This window comes from Schistocerca nitens, chromosome 3 (assembly GCF_023898315.1).
Source record: "Schistocerca nitens isolate TAMUIC-IGC-003100 chromosome 3, iqSchNite1.1, whole genome shotgun sequence".
NCBI lineage: Eukaryota > Metazoa > Arthropoda > Insecta > Orthoptera > Acrididae > Schistocerca > Schistocerca nitens.
The window spans coordinates 329415930-329431565 of NC_064616.1; the positions used below are offsets into that span (position 1 = coordinate 329415930).

The window sequence follows — 15636 nt, forward strand, 5'->3', positions numbered from 1 at the left end:
GCTAAGTATTCTGACTTTCCAGTAATGTATTTTACATTACCTGAAACTAATTATCTTCCACAGTAATTAAACCTGAAGTTCTCAGACACTGCCAATTTTCATTGCAGATTTTGCCATAACCACTGTTAGATTCTGTGCTTTGACTACTAACTTTGGTTATCTTAATTTTTCTGTGTAGTATGATGTGAAGCACCAATTAATTAACTGACAAATTAATAATTTTGTGTAGATTACTATTGTATTCATTATGGCACCTATACTTGTAAACAAGAGGATTAACACCATGGAAGAATAATAGTATTCCAAAATTTTTTTTTAAATTTCTAGTCTTACAAAAAGCTTGTAGTCTACTGAAAACAGCCAAATTCAACCAGTCCCAGAGCCTGCTGTCAGCAGCTGGAAATCAGAGAAGCAATAAGTATGTCCCTTGGTATAGTAAAGTTCACCATGGTCATAATAGTTCATAAAATGTACCATGTTCAAGTCAGATCTCGTACCCTTATTAACTCAATGATAATATCTTATAATCATTTCACATTGTGAATTTGCATTCAACTTACATGACTGTGATTAACTTCCACAAAAGTGTAATGCTATGATAACAATCCAGTGCAGCAATAGACAGTGTTAACTAGTGCTCAACCTTAAAAATAGTGTGTTACTCTGATGAAATTATTGTGCCACCCGTATAGTGAGCAAGCTTGTGACTTTTATGTTGATAATGCTTTTGCCACACTAAGCAACTACTAACTATTTCTTAAAGCGTAAGTCTGCTGCATTAGAACCTTAAGAGAAAGAACTGTAACCAAATGCAGTATGTAACATTGTTTACCTCCATTCAATAGAGAACTATGCAACATGAACTGGCCATCAACCGTTAACATTTCAAAAATATATTTAAAAAATGTCACCGGTCATTGGGGCTCAATTCAAAGTGGAACTCATCAATGAAGACAATTCTACTCCAGTCAACGAGATTCTAGGCTGAAGATGTGTCTGAAGATGAGAAAACGACACGATTGTCGAACAACATACGACCCAACAACCAGGAGTGATGGTGTGGGGGACTACTTCCTTTGGTTGTCATCCGTGGCACCCTTACAGCACAGTGGTATTCCGGCAATATTTTATGTCCCATTTAGTTGCCCTTCATGACAAGCCATCCTGGGCTTACATTTCAGCACATAATGCCCACCCATACATAGTGAGAGTTTCTACTGCTTGACTTCACGCTTACCAAACCCCACCGTGGTCAGTGCAATTGCTGGACCTCTCCCCAGTTGAGAATATTTGGGGCATTATGGGTAGGGCTCTTAAACCATCTTGGCATTTTGATAATCTAACATGCCAGTTGTGCATAATCTGGCATGATATTCCTCAAGATAACATCCAACAACCCTATCATTCAGTGCCAAGCCAAATAACTCCTTGCCTAAGGCCACACGTGAACCAGTGTGTTACTGACTTGTTCAATGTGTGAAGCTTTTTCTCTACAATATATCATCCAATTATTCCAGTTATCCTGCTAATGTAATTATTCATTTGTCTGAAGATGTACATCACATGTACCAACTTCCATCCCATTTGGATAAAAGCCTTTCTAAATCACTGTAATTATACCTACACAGGGATGAGACCTATTTATAGTAACCTTAAATAGTCTAGAAGATGACATCTCGTACAATGTATCTAGTATGGGAAACAATGTATAAACAGACTCACTAGACGAAGTGAAAACTTTATTATAATAAATAGAGAAACAAACAAATAATATTAAGCAACTACAATGCTCTCCGTGTGATAGTAAATGTGGAAAATATTCTTAAAGTGACAGAAACTTCTTTCCACTAAAAGTGGTGCAAACTGCCTTACTAGATAATTTGAGATCTCTGAGCTATAGTGAGAATGATGATAATGAACACTGTGCCCATGACTGTGAGCTGAAACTTAAAGTAGCAAAAAGATATTTCTCCTGCTTCCTCCATGAACTGTGTACCTTTTGATGATAGGGTGGTTTGCATGTACTGTGGATGCAACCTCATCAGAGAGGTATCGGCAGAGTGGCGTGTCTAACAAACAAGTTCATGAAGTGGGGCACCACAATTTTTGGTAGTTGCAGGGACACTAGTCTTGATCACTGACTGGTTTGGCCTTGTTACATTAAGAGTATGGTCTTGCTACGTTGGTATTGCAAATGAATGAAAGAAAGGGGAACAAGCAGCTCGTCTGTATGGATTACTGATGATGGCATCCACTTGGGTAACACATTCCAGACATAAAATCGTCTTCCATTTGGATCTCCAGATGGGGATTACACAGGAAGATGATGTTACCAGAAAAAAAAATATGGCATTCTATGGGATAGAGGATGAATTGTTAGATCTCTTAATCAGATGAATACATTAGGGAGTTCGGAACAAGAAACTGATAGGCTGAAGTCAGATATTCTAGGAATTAGTAAAGTGTGGTAGAAGAACGAACAGAACTACCAGCCAGGTGAGTTATTAATAAAAGATGAAATAAGTATACTAATGAATAGGAAAATAGTAATGTGAGTAAGCTACTATGAATAGCATAATGAACATATTGTTAAACCACAGATAGACACAAAGCCCATACCCACCACATTAGTACACATTTTTAGGCCCATTAGCTTCACAGATGAAGAGATTGAAATAGTGTACGTTGAGATGAAAGAAATTATTCAGATCATTAAGGGAGATAAAATTTATTTATGATGAAAAACTGGAATTCAGCAGTTGGAAAAGAAAGAAATAATCATTGCCATATTGCCAGTTAGTTTTCCATGAGTATGTTGTAATATAGGATATATGTATCCACCATAATCAGTCACAATGTTTAAGATTATTGATCTTATTATACTAATATATTACAAGTAAGGACGGAAAAACGTAGCATCTCTTTTTGGCAAAATTCGCATCTATTTTTTGTAAAATTCAAATCTATTTTTGTCAAAATTCGCATCTATTTTCTTTGTTTGTAAATGAGCAGATGTAGCAGGCCGCTGTGGCCGAGCGGTTCTAGGTGCTTCAGTCTGGTACCGCGCGACCGCTACGGTCGCAGGTTCGAATCCTGCCTCGGGCATGGATGTGTGTGACGTTCTTAGGTTAGTTAGGTTTAAGTAGTTCTAAGTTCTAGCGGACTGATGACCTCAGAAGTTAAGTCCCATAGTGCTCAGAGCCATTTGAACCATTTTTTGAGCAGATGCACAAATTTAAAAGTTTGTCATGCTAATGAGTGACGACAAACAAATTATTAACTGAATGTTTAAATAGTGCTGATAAGGAACTTCTTGAGTGGAAAGTTTGCTTTTGCAAAAAGTTCAGCACCTTTTTCTTTCGAAATGGCCTCTGTTTTCTTCGTTTGGCTGTATTTCAGCTTCCAAAAATGAGTGTTCTGTTGTTATTTATTTGTCTGTGGATCATTTCTTACAACAATACTGGACACTTCATGTTTACATGAAGCTCACATATACATAGTTGAAAAGCAGCAGCATTTCCCGCCAGTTAAGTGAAAGCGTCTCCGATATAAGGTGTTTCTGAGCATAATTTGTCTTTTCCCGCCCAATTTGAAGATTTAAAAATCTGTAGATAGCTAATTTCGACCTCTTGTGGGCATACATAACCCTTTGACCCATGAATAACAGAGCTACAGATAGAACTGACAAGGCACTTCGCGTAGAAGAATCGAACTTACAGCAACTCGATTTCAACGTTAGGGGAAGAATTTCAGCCCCGTCGGAAAATATTACAGATTTTGTTTCTTAATCGCTATAGTGCAAAGAGTGGGCGCTGTAGGCCATAGTCGCAGATGGCTGCAAGCGTAAACAGACCATAATTTTGACAGCCATAGGGGAAGGGGTTGTGAAGGCAAACAAACCCCGCCTCCATTTCGCTTGAAACCAACCTACAGCAGAATTGTCACATTGTCATAGGGATCGCCGATCTCTTCTGGTGTTGTAAGGGTTGTAGTCGAATCTGTGATGGACCAGGATTAGTCGCTTCACTTATTTCAAAACAGGAAAATAAAACAACAAGCAACACACAGTTCGCGTTCGCGGACATCTACCTCGCAATTGCTTGTTGAAGTTAACAGAGTATTGTTAACGACGTATTTCAGGCCCGACCTCTAATGGTATTCGATACAACTACATTCAAAACATCCGCCACATAATTTGCCATGTTAAAACTGTCTGCATTAAACTATCTTTTGAGCTTTAGCTAACAAACAAACGTACTCGTTTCTTTCCCATAAAAAGCTAGGTCCCATGGCTGAATACTATGTTGCATTACGTGACATGTGTCTTAGACCATTCAGCCGTCCACAACTGGCATGGGGCATTGATACATGATTACGTTCGTACACTCTTTTTTGCAAGTAGATTCTTGTGCACATTATCATTCCAAATTGGGCTTCGCCATTTAACTGCTTACATTTGCGATATTGTACGCAGAAAATAAAGCTATTTCAAACTATTTATGATAAATAGTCCATCTGGATACAATTCACTATGAAACAGCGTCTAATGAGAAATTTCGCATTTTGAGGTAGAATTCGCATTATCGGTCCCTATTTATTAGTAATGTGTTTTGAGCCACTAGTATCTGACATCAAGGCATACAAATAATTATACACAGCTAGTAAACAAATTAACAGTAATCCAGTTAACAGTATTTCTAGCAAAAATAATGTTTAAGTAACCGATGATGAGCAATAGTGGCACAAAATGTGGCATTGATACATTAATGTAATAAGATTAGTAATCCTAAACATTATGTATGGCACCTAACTATATCCATTATGCAGAAGGCACAAAAAATAGTAGGAGAACATGGATTGGGTGAGAGAAATAGAAGGGTAACTTGCCTGGTCGAATTATGCACAGAGCACAATTCAGTCGTTGCTAACACCAAGTTTAAGAATCATAAAATAAGTTTTTATAAGGGAAGATCTGGAGACATCAAGTTTTAAATAGGTTATATCATGGTACTGTAGAGATTTCAAAACCAGATTTTTAACTGCAAAATACATCCAGGGCAGATGTGGACTCTAACTATAATTTATTGTTTAGGTGCCGCAAATTAGAACTGAAGAAATTGTAGAAAGGTTGGAAGTTAATGAGATGGAACCTGGATAAACTGAAAAAAGCATTGGTTGTTGAGGATTTCAAAGGTTTAGATGACAGTTAACTGAAAGAGAGGAATGGAATTCAATGGACTATGAATGCATAGCTTTGACAGATGAAATGGTGAAGGCAACAGATGATCAAAAAGACAAGATGCAGTAACTATCCTTTGGATATCACATGAGATATTGAATTCAATTGATAAAAGAATAAAATTTAAATGAAACATGCAGAATAAATGAGATTAGCAGAAAGTGCAAACTGCCTAAAAACGAACTGCAAAGCTGTAGAAGAATGCATGACTATGGAAAAGTAGATACCACCTACAGGAAAATTAAAGAGAGTTTTGGAGAAAGGAGAAGCAAGTGTATGAATATCAAAAGCATTTGTAGATTTAAAGAAAGGGTTTGATAATGTTGACTGAAACACACTCTCTTAAATCATGAAGATGGCAGGGTTAAAATACAGGGAGTAAAAGGTCACCTACAACTTTTACATGTAGCAGGCTTCAGTTTTAAGAGTCAAAGGACATGTAAGAGAAGCTGTAGTTGAGAAAGGAATGAGACAGATTTGTACCCTATCCTTGACATTATTCAGTCTGCTTATTGATGAAGCTGTAAAGGAAACCAAAGACAAATTGGGCTAGAGAATTAAAATTCAGAGTTAAGAAAGTTAAACGTTAAAGGTTTCCCAATGACACTGTAATTCTGCCTGAAATTGCAAGATTAGTTGAATAAAATGGATAATGCCTTGAAAATAGGTTACCATACAAGAGGAATATCAACAAAAGTAAAACAAGTGTAATGGAATGTATTCAGATTAAATGAGACAATGTTGTGAGACACTTAAAGTGGGCAGCAAAACATTTGACAATGGTTGAAGTAGAGAGGATGCAAAATGCACACTGCCAATAGCAAGAAAAGTATTTCTGAAAAAGAGAAATTTGTAAATAACATACTTAAATTTAAGCATTAGAAAGCCTTTTTGAAAGTATTTTCTGGAGTGCATTCTTGTATACAAGTGAAACAACAATAATAAACCCTGGAGACAAAAAGAGAATAGAAGCTTTTGAAATGTGATGCTACAGAAGAATGCTAAAAATTAATGAAGAGGGACTGAATCAAACTGGGGAAAAAAAGAAATTTATCACACAACTTGACTAAAAGAAATGATTGGTTGATAGGACCTATCTTGAGGCATTGCGAAATTATCAATTTGCTTATGCAAGGAAGTGAGGGAAGTAAGGGTTGTGCAGGGAGACCAATGTTTGACTACTGTAAGCTGGATCAAATTGATGAGGTTATATTATTTATGCAGAGATGACAGGATACACTTGTGTGTAGAGCTGTATCAAACCAGTCTTCAGACTGTAGACTACAACAATAATTTCAAATCCAGAATGAGATTTTCACTCTGCAGTGGAGTGTGCGCCTATATGAAACTTCCTGGCTGATTAAAACTGTGTGCCGGACCGAGACTCGAACTCGGGACCTTTGTCTTTCACGGGCAAGTGCTCTACCAACTGAGCTACCCAAGCACGACTCACGCCCCGTCCTCACAGCTTTACTTCTGCCAGTACCTCGTCTCCTACTTTCCAAACTTTACATAAGCTCTCCTGCGAACCATGCAGAACTAGTACTCCTGAAAGAAAGGATATTGTAGAGACATGGCTTAGCCACAGCCTGGGGGATGTTTCCAGAATGAGATTTTCACTCTGCAGCGGAGTGTGCACTGATATGAAACTTCCTGGCAGATTAATCTGACAGGAAGTTTCAATAATTTTAATTGTTATTAACATCACAGCTGCTAAATTAATAATACTTTACCATAACTGGTTAATAGACATTTGTGTTAGTTTAACAGCTAACGGATATTAACAAACAGAAAAAGTGTTGATAACAGCCTTAATGGGTGAAAGCTTTAGTTTTGAGAGTCTTTTTGTGGTACCTATCTGTGACTCAGCATCTCCGCTATATGGTGAGTAGCAACTTTCCCTCTCATAATATTGTTACACTCCATCCTGTATTTTCTGTTGTTCAGACAGAAAAAAAGATTGCTATCCAAAACATCACTCATTCATGAGTTATTTTTGGTCTATATTCACTCATTGCATTGCTGCCTGTCAAGGGATACCTGCAGTAACATTCAGGGATGAAGTGTTGTTTCTACACTCATCAAATCAGTTACACTGCTATGCATTTGTTACATTAAATATTCCTATCATTTTAGTGATTTCAGATTTTACAATGCATCTAAAAATCAAGTTTACTCTTTCCCTACACAAGCCCTTGAATTTGGCTCTACTCAGAATGTAATGCATATGTATAAAGAATTCAGTTACAAGAACATGTAAAAAGGATGTGAAACCTGCCACTCTCCTGGATCCTTAAAGATACTCATACTAAAACAATGCTGCAAACTCAAATATGTGTACGGATCTGATTATAATGACTGTCTAAGTAAATAAAGGCCATAAGTGTAGGCATTTGATTAAAATAATCATTTAAGCCAATACAGTTTTCTCAACTGTTGTCATTTACAGCAGTGACTCAGACATGAAATGTATCAGAATTATGTGCGCAAGTGAGTGAATGCACGTGTTTATAAACTTCTTGTTCTGAGGAAGAGTATGGGTTGTAAGCTGAGTCTGTCATCCTTACTTAAAACAGACCCATACACCACTCATCACTTCATTAAATGTGAGTAGTTGTCCTTCCTCACAACCACCGGAAATATATTTCAGTAACAGCAAGACATTCCTCTATCAAAAATTTAAATAATCACTTCAACCTGGGTCTTGTGTAATTTGTGACCCCACATCTGGCATTGCTTACTGTGAGTGGAATGCATCTTTTTGATATAACATGGTCTAAGGAAATGAGAAGTAGTCTCAATTTATAAACACAACATTACAAACAATTATGTCTGAGCATCATTATTTGTATTGCTTGTAATGAGTGCACAACTTCCATTCATTTCAATAAATAGGATTGATTTCTGGGTGCATAACTTTCCGTTATGCCCAGCTTTCATTCTAAAAGTTGTTTTAATCACTGTATAGCAAGGATTAGATTTCTCAACTATTTTGATAATTTTTCAAAAGAGACTTTACACTTACCTGATTATTTGCATCACAAGGAGTCCTTGTTTCATAATAATCTTTATGTGTACATGGCTGCCTTCGAAGACATGAAGAGGACATTCTGGGTGCATATTCAGTTATGTTATTACATGGTGAGCAAGTACTTGCTTCACTTGTAGAGTAGTGGTTTTCAGGACATTCAAGACAGGAACGAGCACCACTTGGGCTGTATGTCCCTGCACGACATGGTGTGCATGATGATGTAAATGCAACTCCTGTAAATCAAAACAGTGTATTTATGAAACAATTTAAATTATTTTAATTGTTTTCATTCTTTTATTTCTTACAATTTAATTGATTTAATTGGTGAAATACCCTTAGGAACATACTAGCTATACCACCAAGTAAGTTTTTCTTTTTTCTTGGTTATCCATGTACCTGCTTATCTTTTATCAGTCAGTAACATAAAAACAAAATTAATTACTCTGTTTGAATCTTGTCTGTTACATTCTCATTATTTGCATCTTATTCCTCTACAGGTTTTGTCTTTCCACTTTAATCCTAAGTTTTTTTTTTTTCATTGTTCATTCTGTCTGTTTCAGGATCCACAAATACTGTACTAACACCCACCAAAGATTTGACCATAATTTTACTTTAATTCTGTGTCAGAATGTCCTTCTCACTGTCTCCTCATACCCCCAGTGGTTATTTACCCTAATGGAAGAAACACTACACACAATCTGTGTGTAGACTGTGAAAACTTTTTCTGCGTGCGTTTGTATTTTAGTTGTGGTGTGTTGAATTCTGGATGTGAAGATGAAGAATCAGCTGCACATTTAGTTATACACACATGAAAAAACCCTCTAAAACAAAAATTAAGGATGGCAGAATATGAGACAAATGGTTAATAATTTAGCAAATATCTTTGTTTGGCACATCTTTGTGTCTCACAAGTAAGCCTACCACATGTTAATCAAAAGTTATGAGTGGTACACATTCCCTTTATCACATTTTATTTGTATTCATGTCTTTTTCATATGTTTACTTGTCAAATACTAATACCTTGATTCCAAAATATCAAGATCTTGTCATATTTCTTACATTGCTGCTTATACTAATGTAATGTCTGTTTGTAGTTATTGTCTTAGGTTATCTGTTTTCATTAAGCTGAATGTGCAAACATTAAAGTTGTTGAAATACTAGAATATATAGTATTATAATCATATAAAATCAGCATGTCAGGTTCTGTGAAAATCAATTCATGATGCACTCACAATAATACAAGAGAAGTCAGAAATTGTGGAAGTTATACTAGTAGTGTATTACTGATATTTCAAGCATTAATACATCAGTAATGCTTCATACTGACCACTGATTTCGATTGATTTAATCAATACCGGTTTCCCATGATGGATGTCCATTCCAATGGTTTTCCACTGCAGGACATTTTGTCCAGTTTTTAATTGGATAGTTTGCTGTTTCCATTCCCCTTCTCTTGTGGATGATGGCCATCGATACTCTTTGGAGTCACCAACTGATTGGCACTGGTCATTTTGTGCCTACATGGGACGAATTAAAATAAAAATACAGTTTATTTGTACTGCTACTCTTTATTTTAGTTACTATTAAGTTTTATGAATAAGTAAAAAGTTAACAGACATGCCATGTTGCACATTTAATAAATTACTTGAGTCTCAGAATCAAAACCACACTTCTACTGATTTTCAACTTTCGCACACACAACAGTGCAAAGATACTTAGTTAAACAATCATTCCTTTTACACTAAATAACTGTTACTTGAAATGAACTACTGTTGTAAATGGAAAACATTTCAATAATATACCGAATAGTTTTGTGTGATTTCAAACAATAGAATGAGTAACAACAACACCTACAATACAATGGTTGCACTGAACATTGGATAGGTGCTGTAGCTACTCTTAGTACTGTAGGAATGTAGTTTTGTGTGTGTGTGTGTGTGTGTGTGTGTGTGTGTGTGTGTGTGTGTGTGTGTGTGTGTGTGTGTGTGTGTGTGTGTATATCTACATCTACATCTGCATCCTGCAAAACCACCATGAGGTGCATGGCAAATGGTACATCCCATTGTACCAGTTATTAGGGTTCCTTCCTGTTCCATTCGCATATGAAGCATGGGAAGAATGATTGTGTGAATGCCTCTATGCATGCAATAATTATTCTAATTTTAGCCTCATGATCCCTAAGTGAGTGATACATAGGGGATTCTAGTATATTCTAGAGTCACCATTTAAAGCTGGTTCTTGAAACATTGTTAATAAACTTTCTTGGGATAGTTTATGTCTGTCTTCAAGAGCTTTTCAGTTTAGTTCCTTCAGTATGTCTGTGACACTCCTCCATGGATCAAACAAACCTGTGACCAACCACGCAGCCCTTCTCAGTATATGTTCCATATCTCCTGTTAGACCTATTTGGTAGGGGTTCCACACACTTGAGCAATATTCTAGAAATGGTAGTATGAGTGATTTGTAAGCAATCTCCTTTGTAGACTGACTGCACTTCTCCAGTGTCCAATAAACCAAAGTCTACCACCTGCTTTACCCACAATGGCGCTCATGTGATCACTCCATTTCACATCAATACAAAGTGTTACACCTAAGTATTTGTATGAGTTAGCCAATTTCAGAAGTGACTCATTGATATAATAGTCATAGGATACTACTTTTTTTTCATTTTGTGAAATGCACAATTTTACATTTCTGAACATTTAAAGCAAGTTATCAATCTTTGCACCACTTTGAAATCTTATCATCTGACTGAATATTTATGCAGCTTCTTTCAGATAGTAATTCATTTACTTCATTATACACAACTCCATTACCTGCAAAAAGTCTGAGGTTATTACGAGGGTCATTCAGTAATCAAAGAGACAAATTGGTATGGGAAAAAACCATTAGTAGGGCAAGTTTGGTACTTTTATGGCTTTAAATTGGCATCACTGGGATGAGCCCTGGTCAGCTGATGTATCAAGATTGTTTTTTTTATAACCTCAAAAATACATACCCGCTTGAAGTGTTCACTTTAGGTGAACAACATTCTATAATTCGTTTTTTACTTGCCGAAGCTGAGAAACCAGTGAATATATACTGTAGAATAGATAGATATTAACTTTTAAAATTTTTCCAGTTCCAGTTCTTCAAATCCTTCCACAGCTTTCATTATATCAAACATAATTTTTTCTCTGAAGCATTAAAGATGGAATGCTGGTGAAAAATCATTGTTTACTGGGTAGTCACCACCAGAATTGTAATCTAATACGATTTCCTTCGCTTTCATGAGGTATGAAGTTAGACTGAAGTGAATTTGCTGCGTGTAGGTTTTTTGTGATTTACTGAGTTCTGCAAAAACGTGATTTTGTGCTTTCTTAATGGCAGCCAAGCGGTCAAAGTTAAGAAAACATTCATAACTTACTTAAAATCATTCAAACAAATTGTTAATTTTTTTCCCTAAATCATTAAGCTTCTGGACCAAACATAAAAAATTCTGATTTTATGTCTCATTTAAAATTTCTGAGTTTTTAAAATTCAGATGTGATGTCTTGCATTTCCACCAAAATTAAATGGAAAGTGAGAATTTTTGTAGGCAGATTTGCTGAAATATTGCTGCTGTAGAGAGACAGAACCATAGTTGTGACTAATTCGTCACATCGGTTCTTAATAGCTTATGGATGAAATAACTGATGATATGAAACTGCACAGTTGTGTATTTTATTATGATCAGTTTCAGTTTTAGACTGTTATTACAGTGAATAAGTATCATATATAAAAGAACGTAAAACTTGTATAAGTAAATATTTATTTCAATCATAACTCTTCTGTGCAGCCATTTGACTGTGTATTATATGTGCATTTTCAACCATTTGCTTCATCTACCAGAGGCACAATGCTAGATGGTTGTGGTTTTGGTTTCCTAGCTTCGAAACTGTTCTGACGAATATTTTCTGTTAACTTTTTTAAGCTCGACTTCTACAGTTGTCTTCATCTGTGGATAATTTTTTCATGCAAATATTGTGGTTCATGATACAGCTTTAAGTTGAAAGTTATTTACCTCAAAATCAAATATCACATCTTTATCAGAGTATTGGTAGATATATGTCATGTTTCCTGGTTTCACAAGGTGAACTGTGTAAGTTAGAGTAGCTGCACATGGCCCTCCAAGTGAAGCAATAAATTCACCTTTTGGTTGCCATCCAAACCTGTAAAAACGAAATTCTTCAACTACTTTTCATGATCATATAATAAACATACAATTAGCAACAATTAAACAATATGAAGAAATACATCACTTGCCCTTTAGTTTTATTTGCTGTATCTTGTCACAGAGAGTCATAGTCTTAGTGTGTGGAATTCTCAGACCAAATTATACTTACATTTTAGCCCTGTACCCAAAAACCATCAATTCCTCTGCTGTACAGCACGCATTTAATTCAGCAAAAATATGTTTTGATTCTTTGTAAGGAGGTGTATGGAGACTATTTATGATGATATTGTTAATATTTGCAGCCACTCTCCCTCAGCTGCTACTTCAATTATGTTCACCATGTTGTAAGAACAAATCCATCTTTTGCAACTATATATTTATTTTGTTTTTATCCATTAGGACAAAATAATCATTCAGTTGCAAAAGACAGATTTGTTCTTATCTACATGACAGACATAATTTATGACAATGTTAAGAAGATGAATGTAATTGTTTGTAAGGAATTCCATAAGAAAGTTCTATGAAGTTTCAAACTTTTGTGTGTTATTTGTGGAAGGATGGCGCGAGTTTTCTGAGATAAAAAACGAAGTTTTAGATGCCAAATCCTCCTCCTGTTACCTCTCTCTACACCCACATGCTGCACCATTACATAGAAACTATCTTACCTACACAGGCTACATTCAAGGGGCAATCAAAAAGTTTCCATTTGTAGACCATACAGTCCAGAATCAGTATGCCAATCAGGCAAAGTCAGCATGAGCACTGAGGCAACTTATCCAACTGATGCACCAGGTTGAATATACCCATTTTGCAAAACACCATGTCCTGCTGCATGAAGAAGTCAGTAACTGCCTGATGCACATCCTCATCTGACAGGAATTGTCAACACTTCAAGACTTTTTTTAAGGCACTAAAGGCGTGATAATTGCCTGGGGAGGGATCAGGACTTCAGGGTTGTCGCGTGAGTGTTTTCCACTTAAGTTGCTGTAACTTCTGCTTTACGACGTTTGCAATATGGGGACATGCATTACATAGATTATGTCCAAGATGACGGCGCATGTGGACGTACTGGTGAATCACTCAGTAAATATCAGTAAATTACCATCAGTAAATAGTCTACCATGTGAAAAAAGTGATAAAAGGTGCCAGAACATATGTAGCGACACTTAAATGGTATCGTTCATGTTGCTTCATGGGCGCAAATCTTAGCAAAAATTCGTGTGATTGCGGAACTGAGTTCAACGGTCCTGAAGCTGCCTCAGAAATGTGTAATGCAAGACTCGAAGTAAGTGTGAGGGAAGAACTCCGAAACGACTTAACTAAAGCCAGACAATATGCTGAAATGCTGAAAAGTTTGATTCAGTATGTTGACATACAACACACAGGAGTGTGTGTTTATTACGCCTAAGAAATGCTCCCTCCCTGTGTTAAATACGAACGTTTATCGTGTAACACTAATGAACAGATACGAGGCGTTAAATTCAGTCAAAAGCTAAGAAAAAAAATCTCAGTGCTGCAGGAAACTGCTTATACACGTCTATCGACCAACAAAGTTCTTGTGGCAACTCGCCACCGCTATGTTCTGTTAAACATAAACATGGTGTTAACACAATACGTGACAACAAGGAATGGAAGACAGAAAAACAAACAGTGAAGGAAAAATAAGAAATTTACGTTCTATCAACGAGTCATAGTAAGGGACTAGATACAACCATGTCCGATATCCAGTCAGACGATAAAGCCACTGGAATTATAAAACCTGGAGCTCATTTACGAGAAGTTCTGAAAACCTGTGAAACTGAAGTAAAAGGTTGTGTGAACTGTGTCGTAATCCGAGGAGACAACGATGTGTATAAAAACGAGAGTAGCCTTGCTCTAAAAGCACTGAAAGAATCACTAGAAAAAATGTCATAAGCGAATGTATTTGTTGTAAGCATTCCTCACCGACATGACTTAATTGAAAATTCATGCGTAAACAGTGAAATCATTGCAACAAACCGAAAACTCAGAAAGGTCTGCAGCAGTTTTGTGCACATAATCTTCACTGAAGCAACCAGCTCTGTCAGAGAGCATTTTACAAGACATGAACTGCATAGAAATCAGCTACCGGCAGGCAAGAAATTGCTGGCCGAAGAAATTCCCCAAGCAATAAAAGTGGTAGGGGTAGACATGCACAAAAAACCTGCAGCAGTTTTGTGCACATAATCTTCACTGAAGCAACCAGCTCTGTCAGAGAGCATTTTACAAGACATGAACTGCATAGAAATCAGCTACCGGCAGGCAAGAAATTGCTGGCCGAAGAAATTCCCCAAGCAATAAAAGTGGTTGGGGTAGACATGCACAAAAAACCTGCACTACCTGCAATAGGTTCATTGCCAATGAAAAAACAAATGGAAAATGAACCAACAGCACATGAGGAAGAAACATCTGTGGCTACATCTCTAGAAGAAATTATGCCTACATCAGCATCAGACTGGGAACCATCGTTGTTGCCATTAACATCATCAGAAGCAATAGTAGAAAATATATCAGCTCTAGAAGCACCTCCACAAACCGCAGCAGAAGTTACACCAGCAACAATAACTACATCCCCACCAAAAGAAGGGAAGAGAACTACAGCAGAAGAAGCAATATCAAGTGTTGTGGGTACGTAGAAAACATTGCCTCCTCCCCGTATATATGATTTTTAGTGGAACACAGCAAGATGCAGAAGCCCATATAATAGGTAGTGTAAAAGATATTATAGCTCCTAACCAAACTGTTCATTTTAAAGACAATAACAATTCTGTCCTTAAAATTTGCTACCTGAACATTCAAGGAGTAAAAGACAAAGAATTTATTGTAAATAATTTTGGACTAGAGAACAAATTTTATATTTTTTCTGAGTGAATACTGGGCAACAGAACTTACAGCTATCAAATTTGATAACTATAAAATAGTAAATAGTTACTGTACAAAAATGCATAAAAGAGGTGGTGTGGCATTGCATACTAACCAGTCACTCAGTCACTCCATCAATAGGTTGAATCTAGAGTATTTGTGTGATGAACAGAATTTTGAAGCCACTGGTGTGTAGTTAGTTACAATTTTAAGTTAGTGATAATAGCCTTATAAAGATCACCTAAGGGGAACTTTAGAAAAACTGGACATGCTGTTAGATGTATTTAGAAA

The 15636-nt window shown here is 36.4% G+C and overlaps 1 protein-coding gene across 1 annotated transcript in view; it reads right to left on the reverse strand.

Moving 5' to 3' along the window:
• The window catches only part of LOC126249592 (endosome/lysosome-associated apoptosis and autophagy regulator family member 2-like), a 241594-nt gene that overhangs the window by 96386 nt on the left and 129572 nt on the right, over positions 1–15636 (reverse strand). The window contains exons 4-6 of the mRNA XM_049951256.1: positions 12313–12460; positions 9598–9787; positions 8265–8503 (exon numbers count right to left, since the gene is read on the reverse strand). Coding sequence (XP_049807213.1) covers positions 8265–8503; positions 9598–9787; positions 12313–12460 — 577 coding nt within the window. The remainder of the gene's footprint in view (positions 1–8264; positions 8504–9597; positions 9788–12312; positions 12461–15636) is intronic.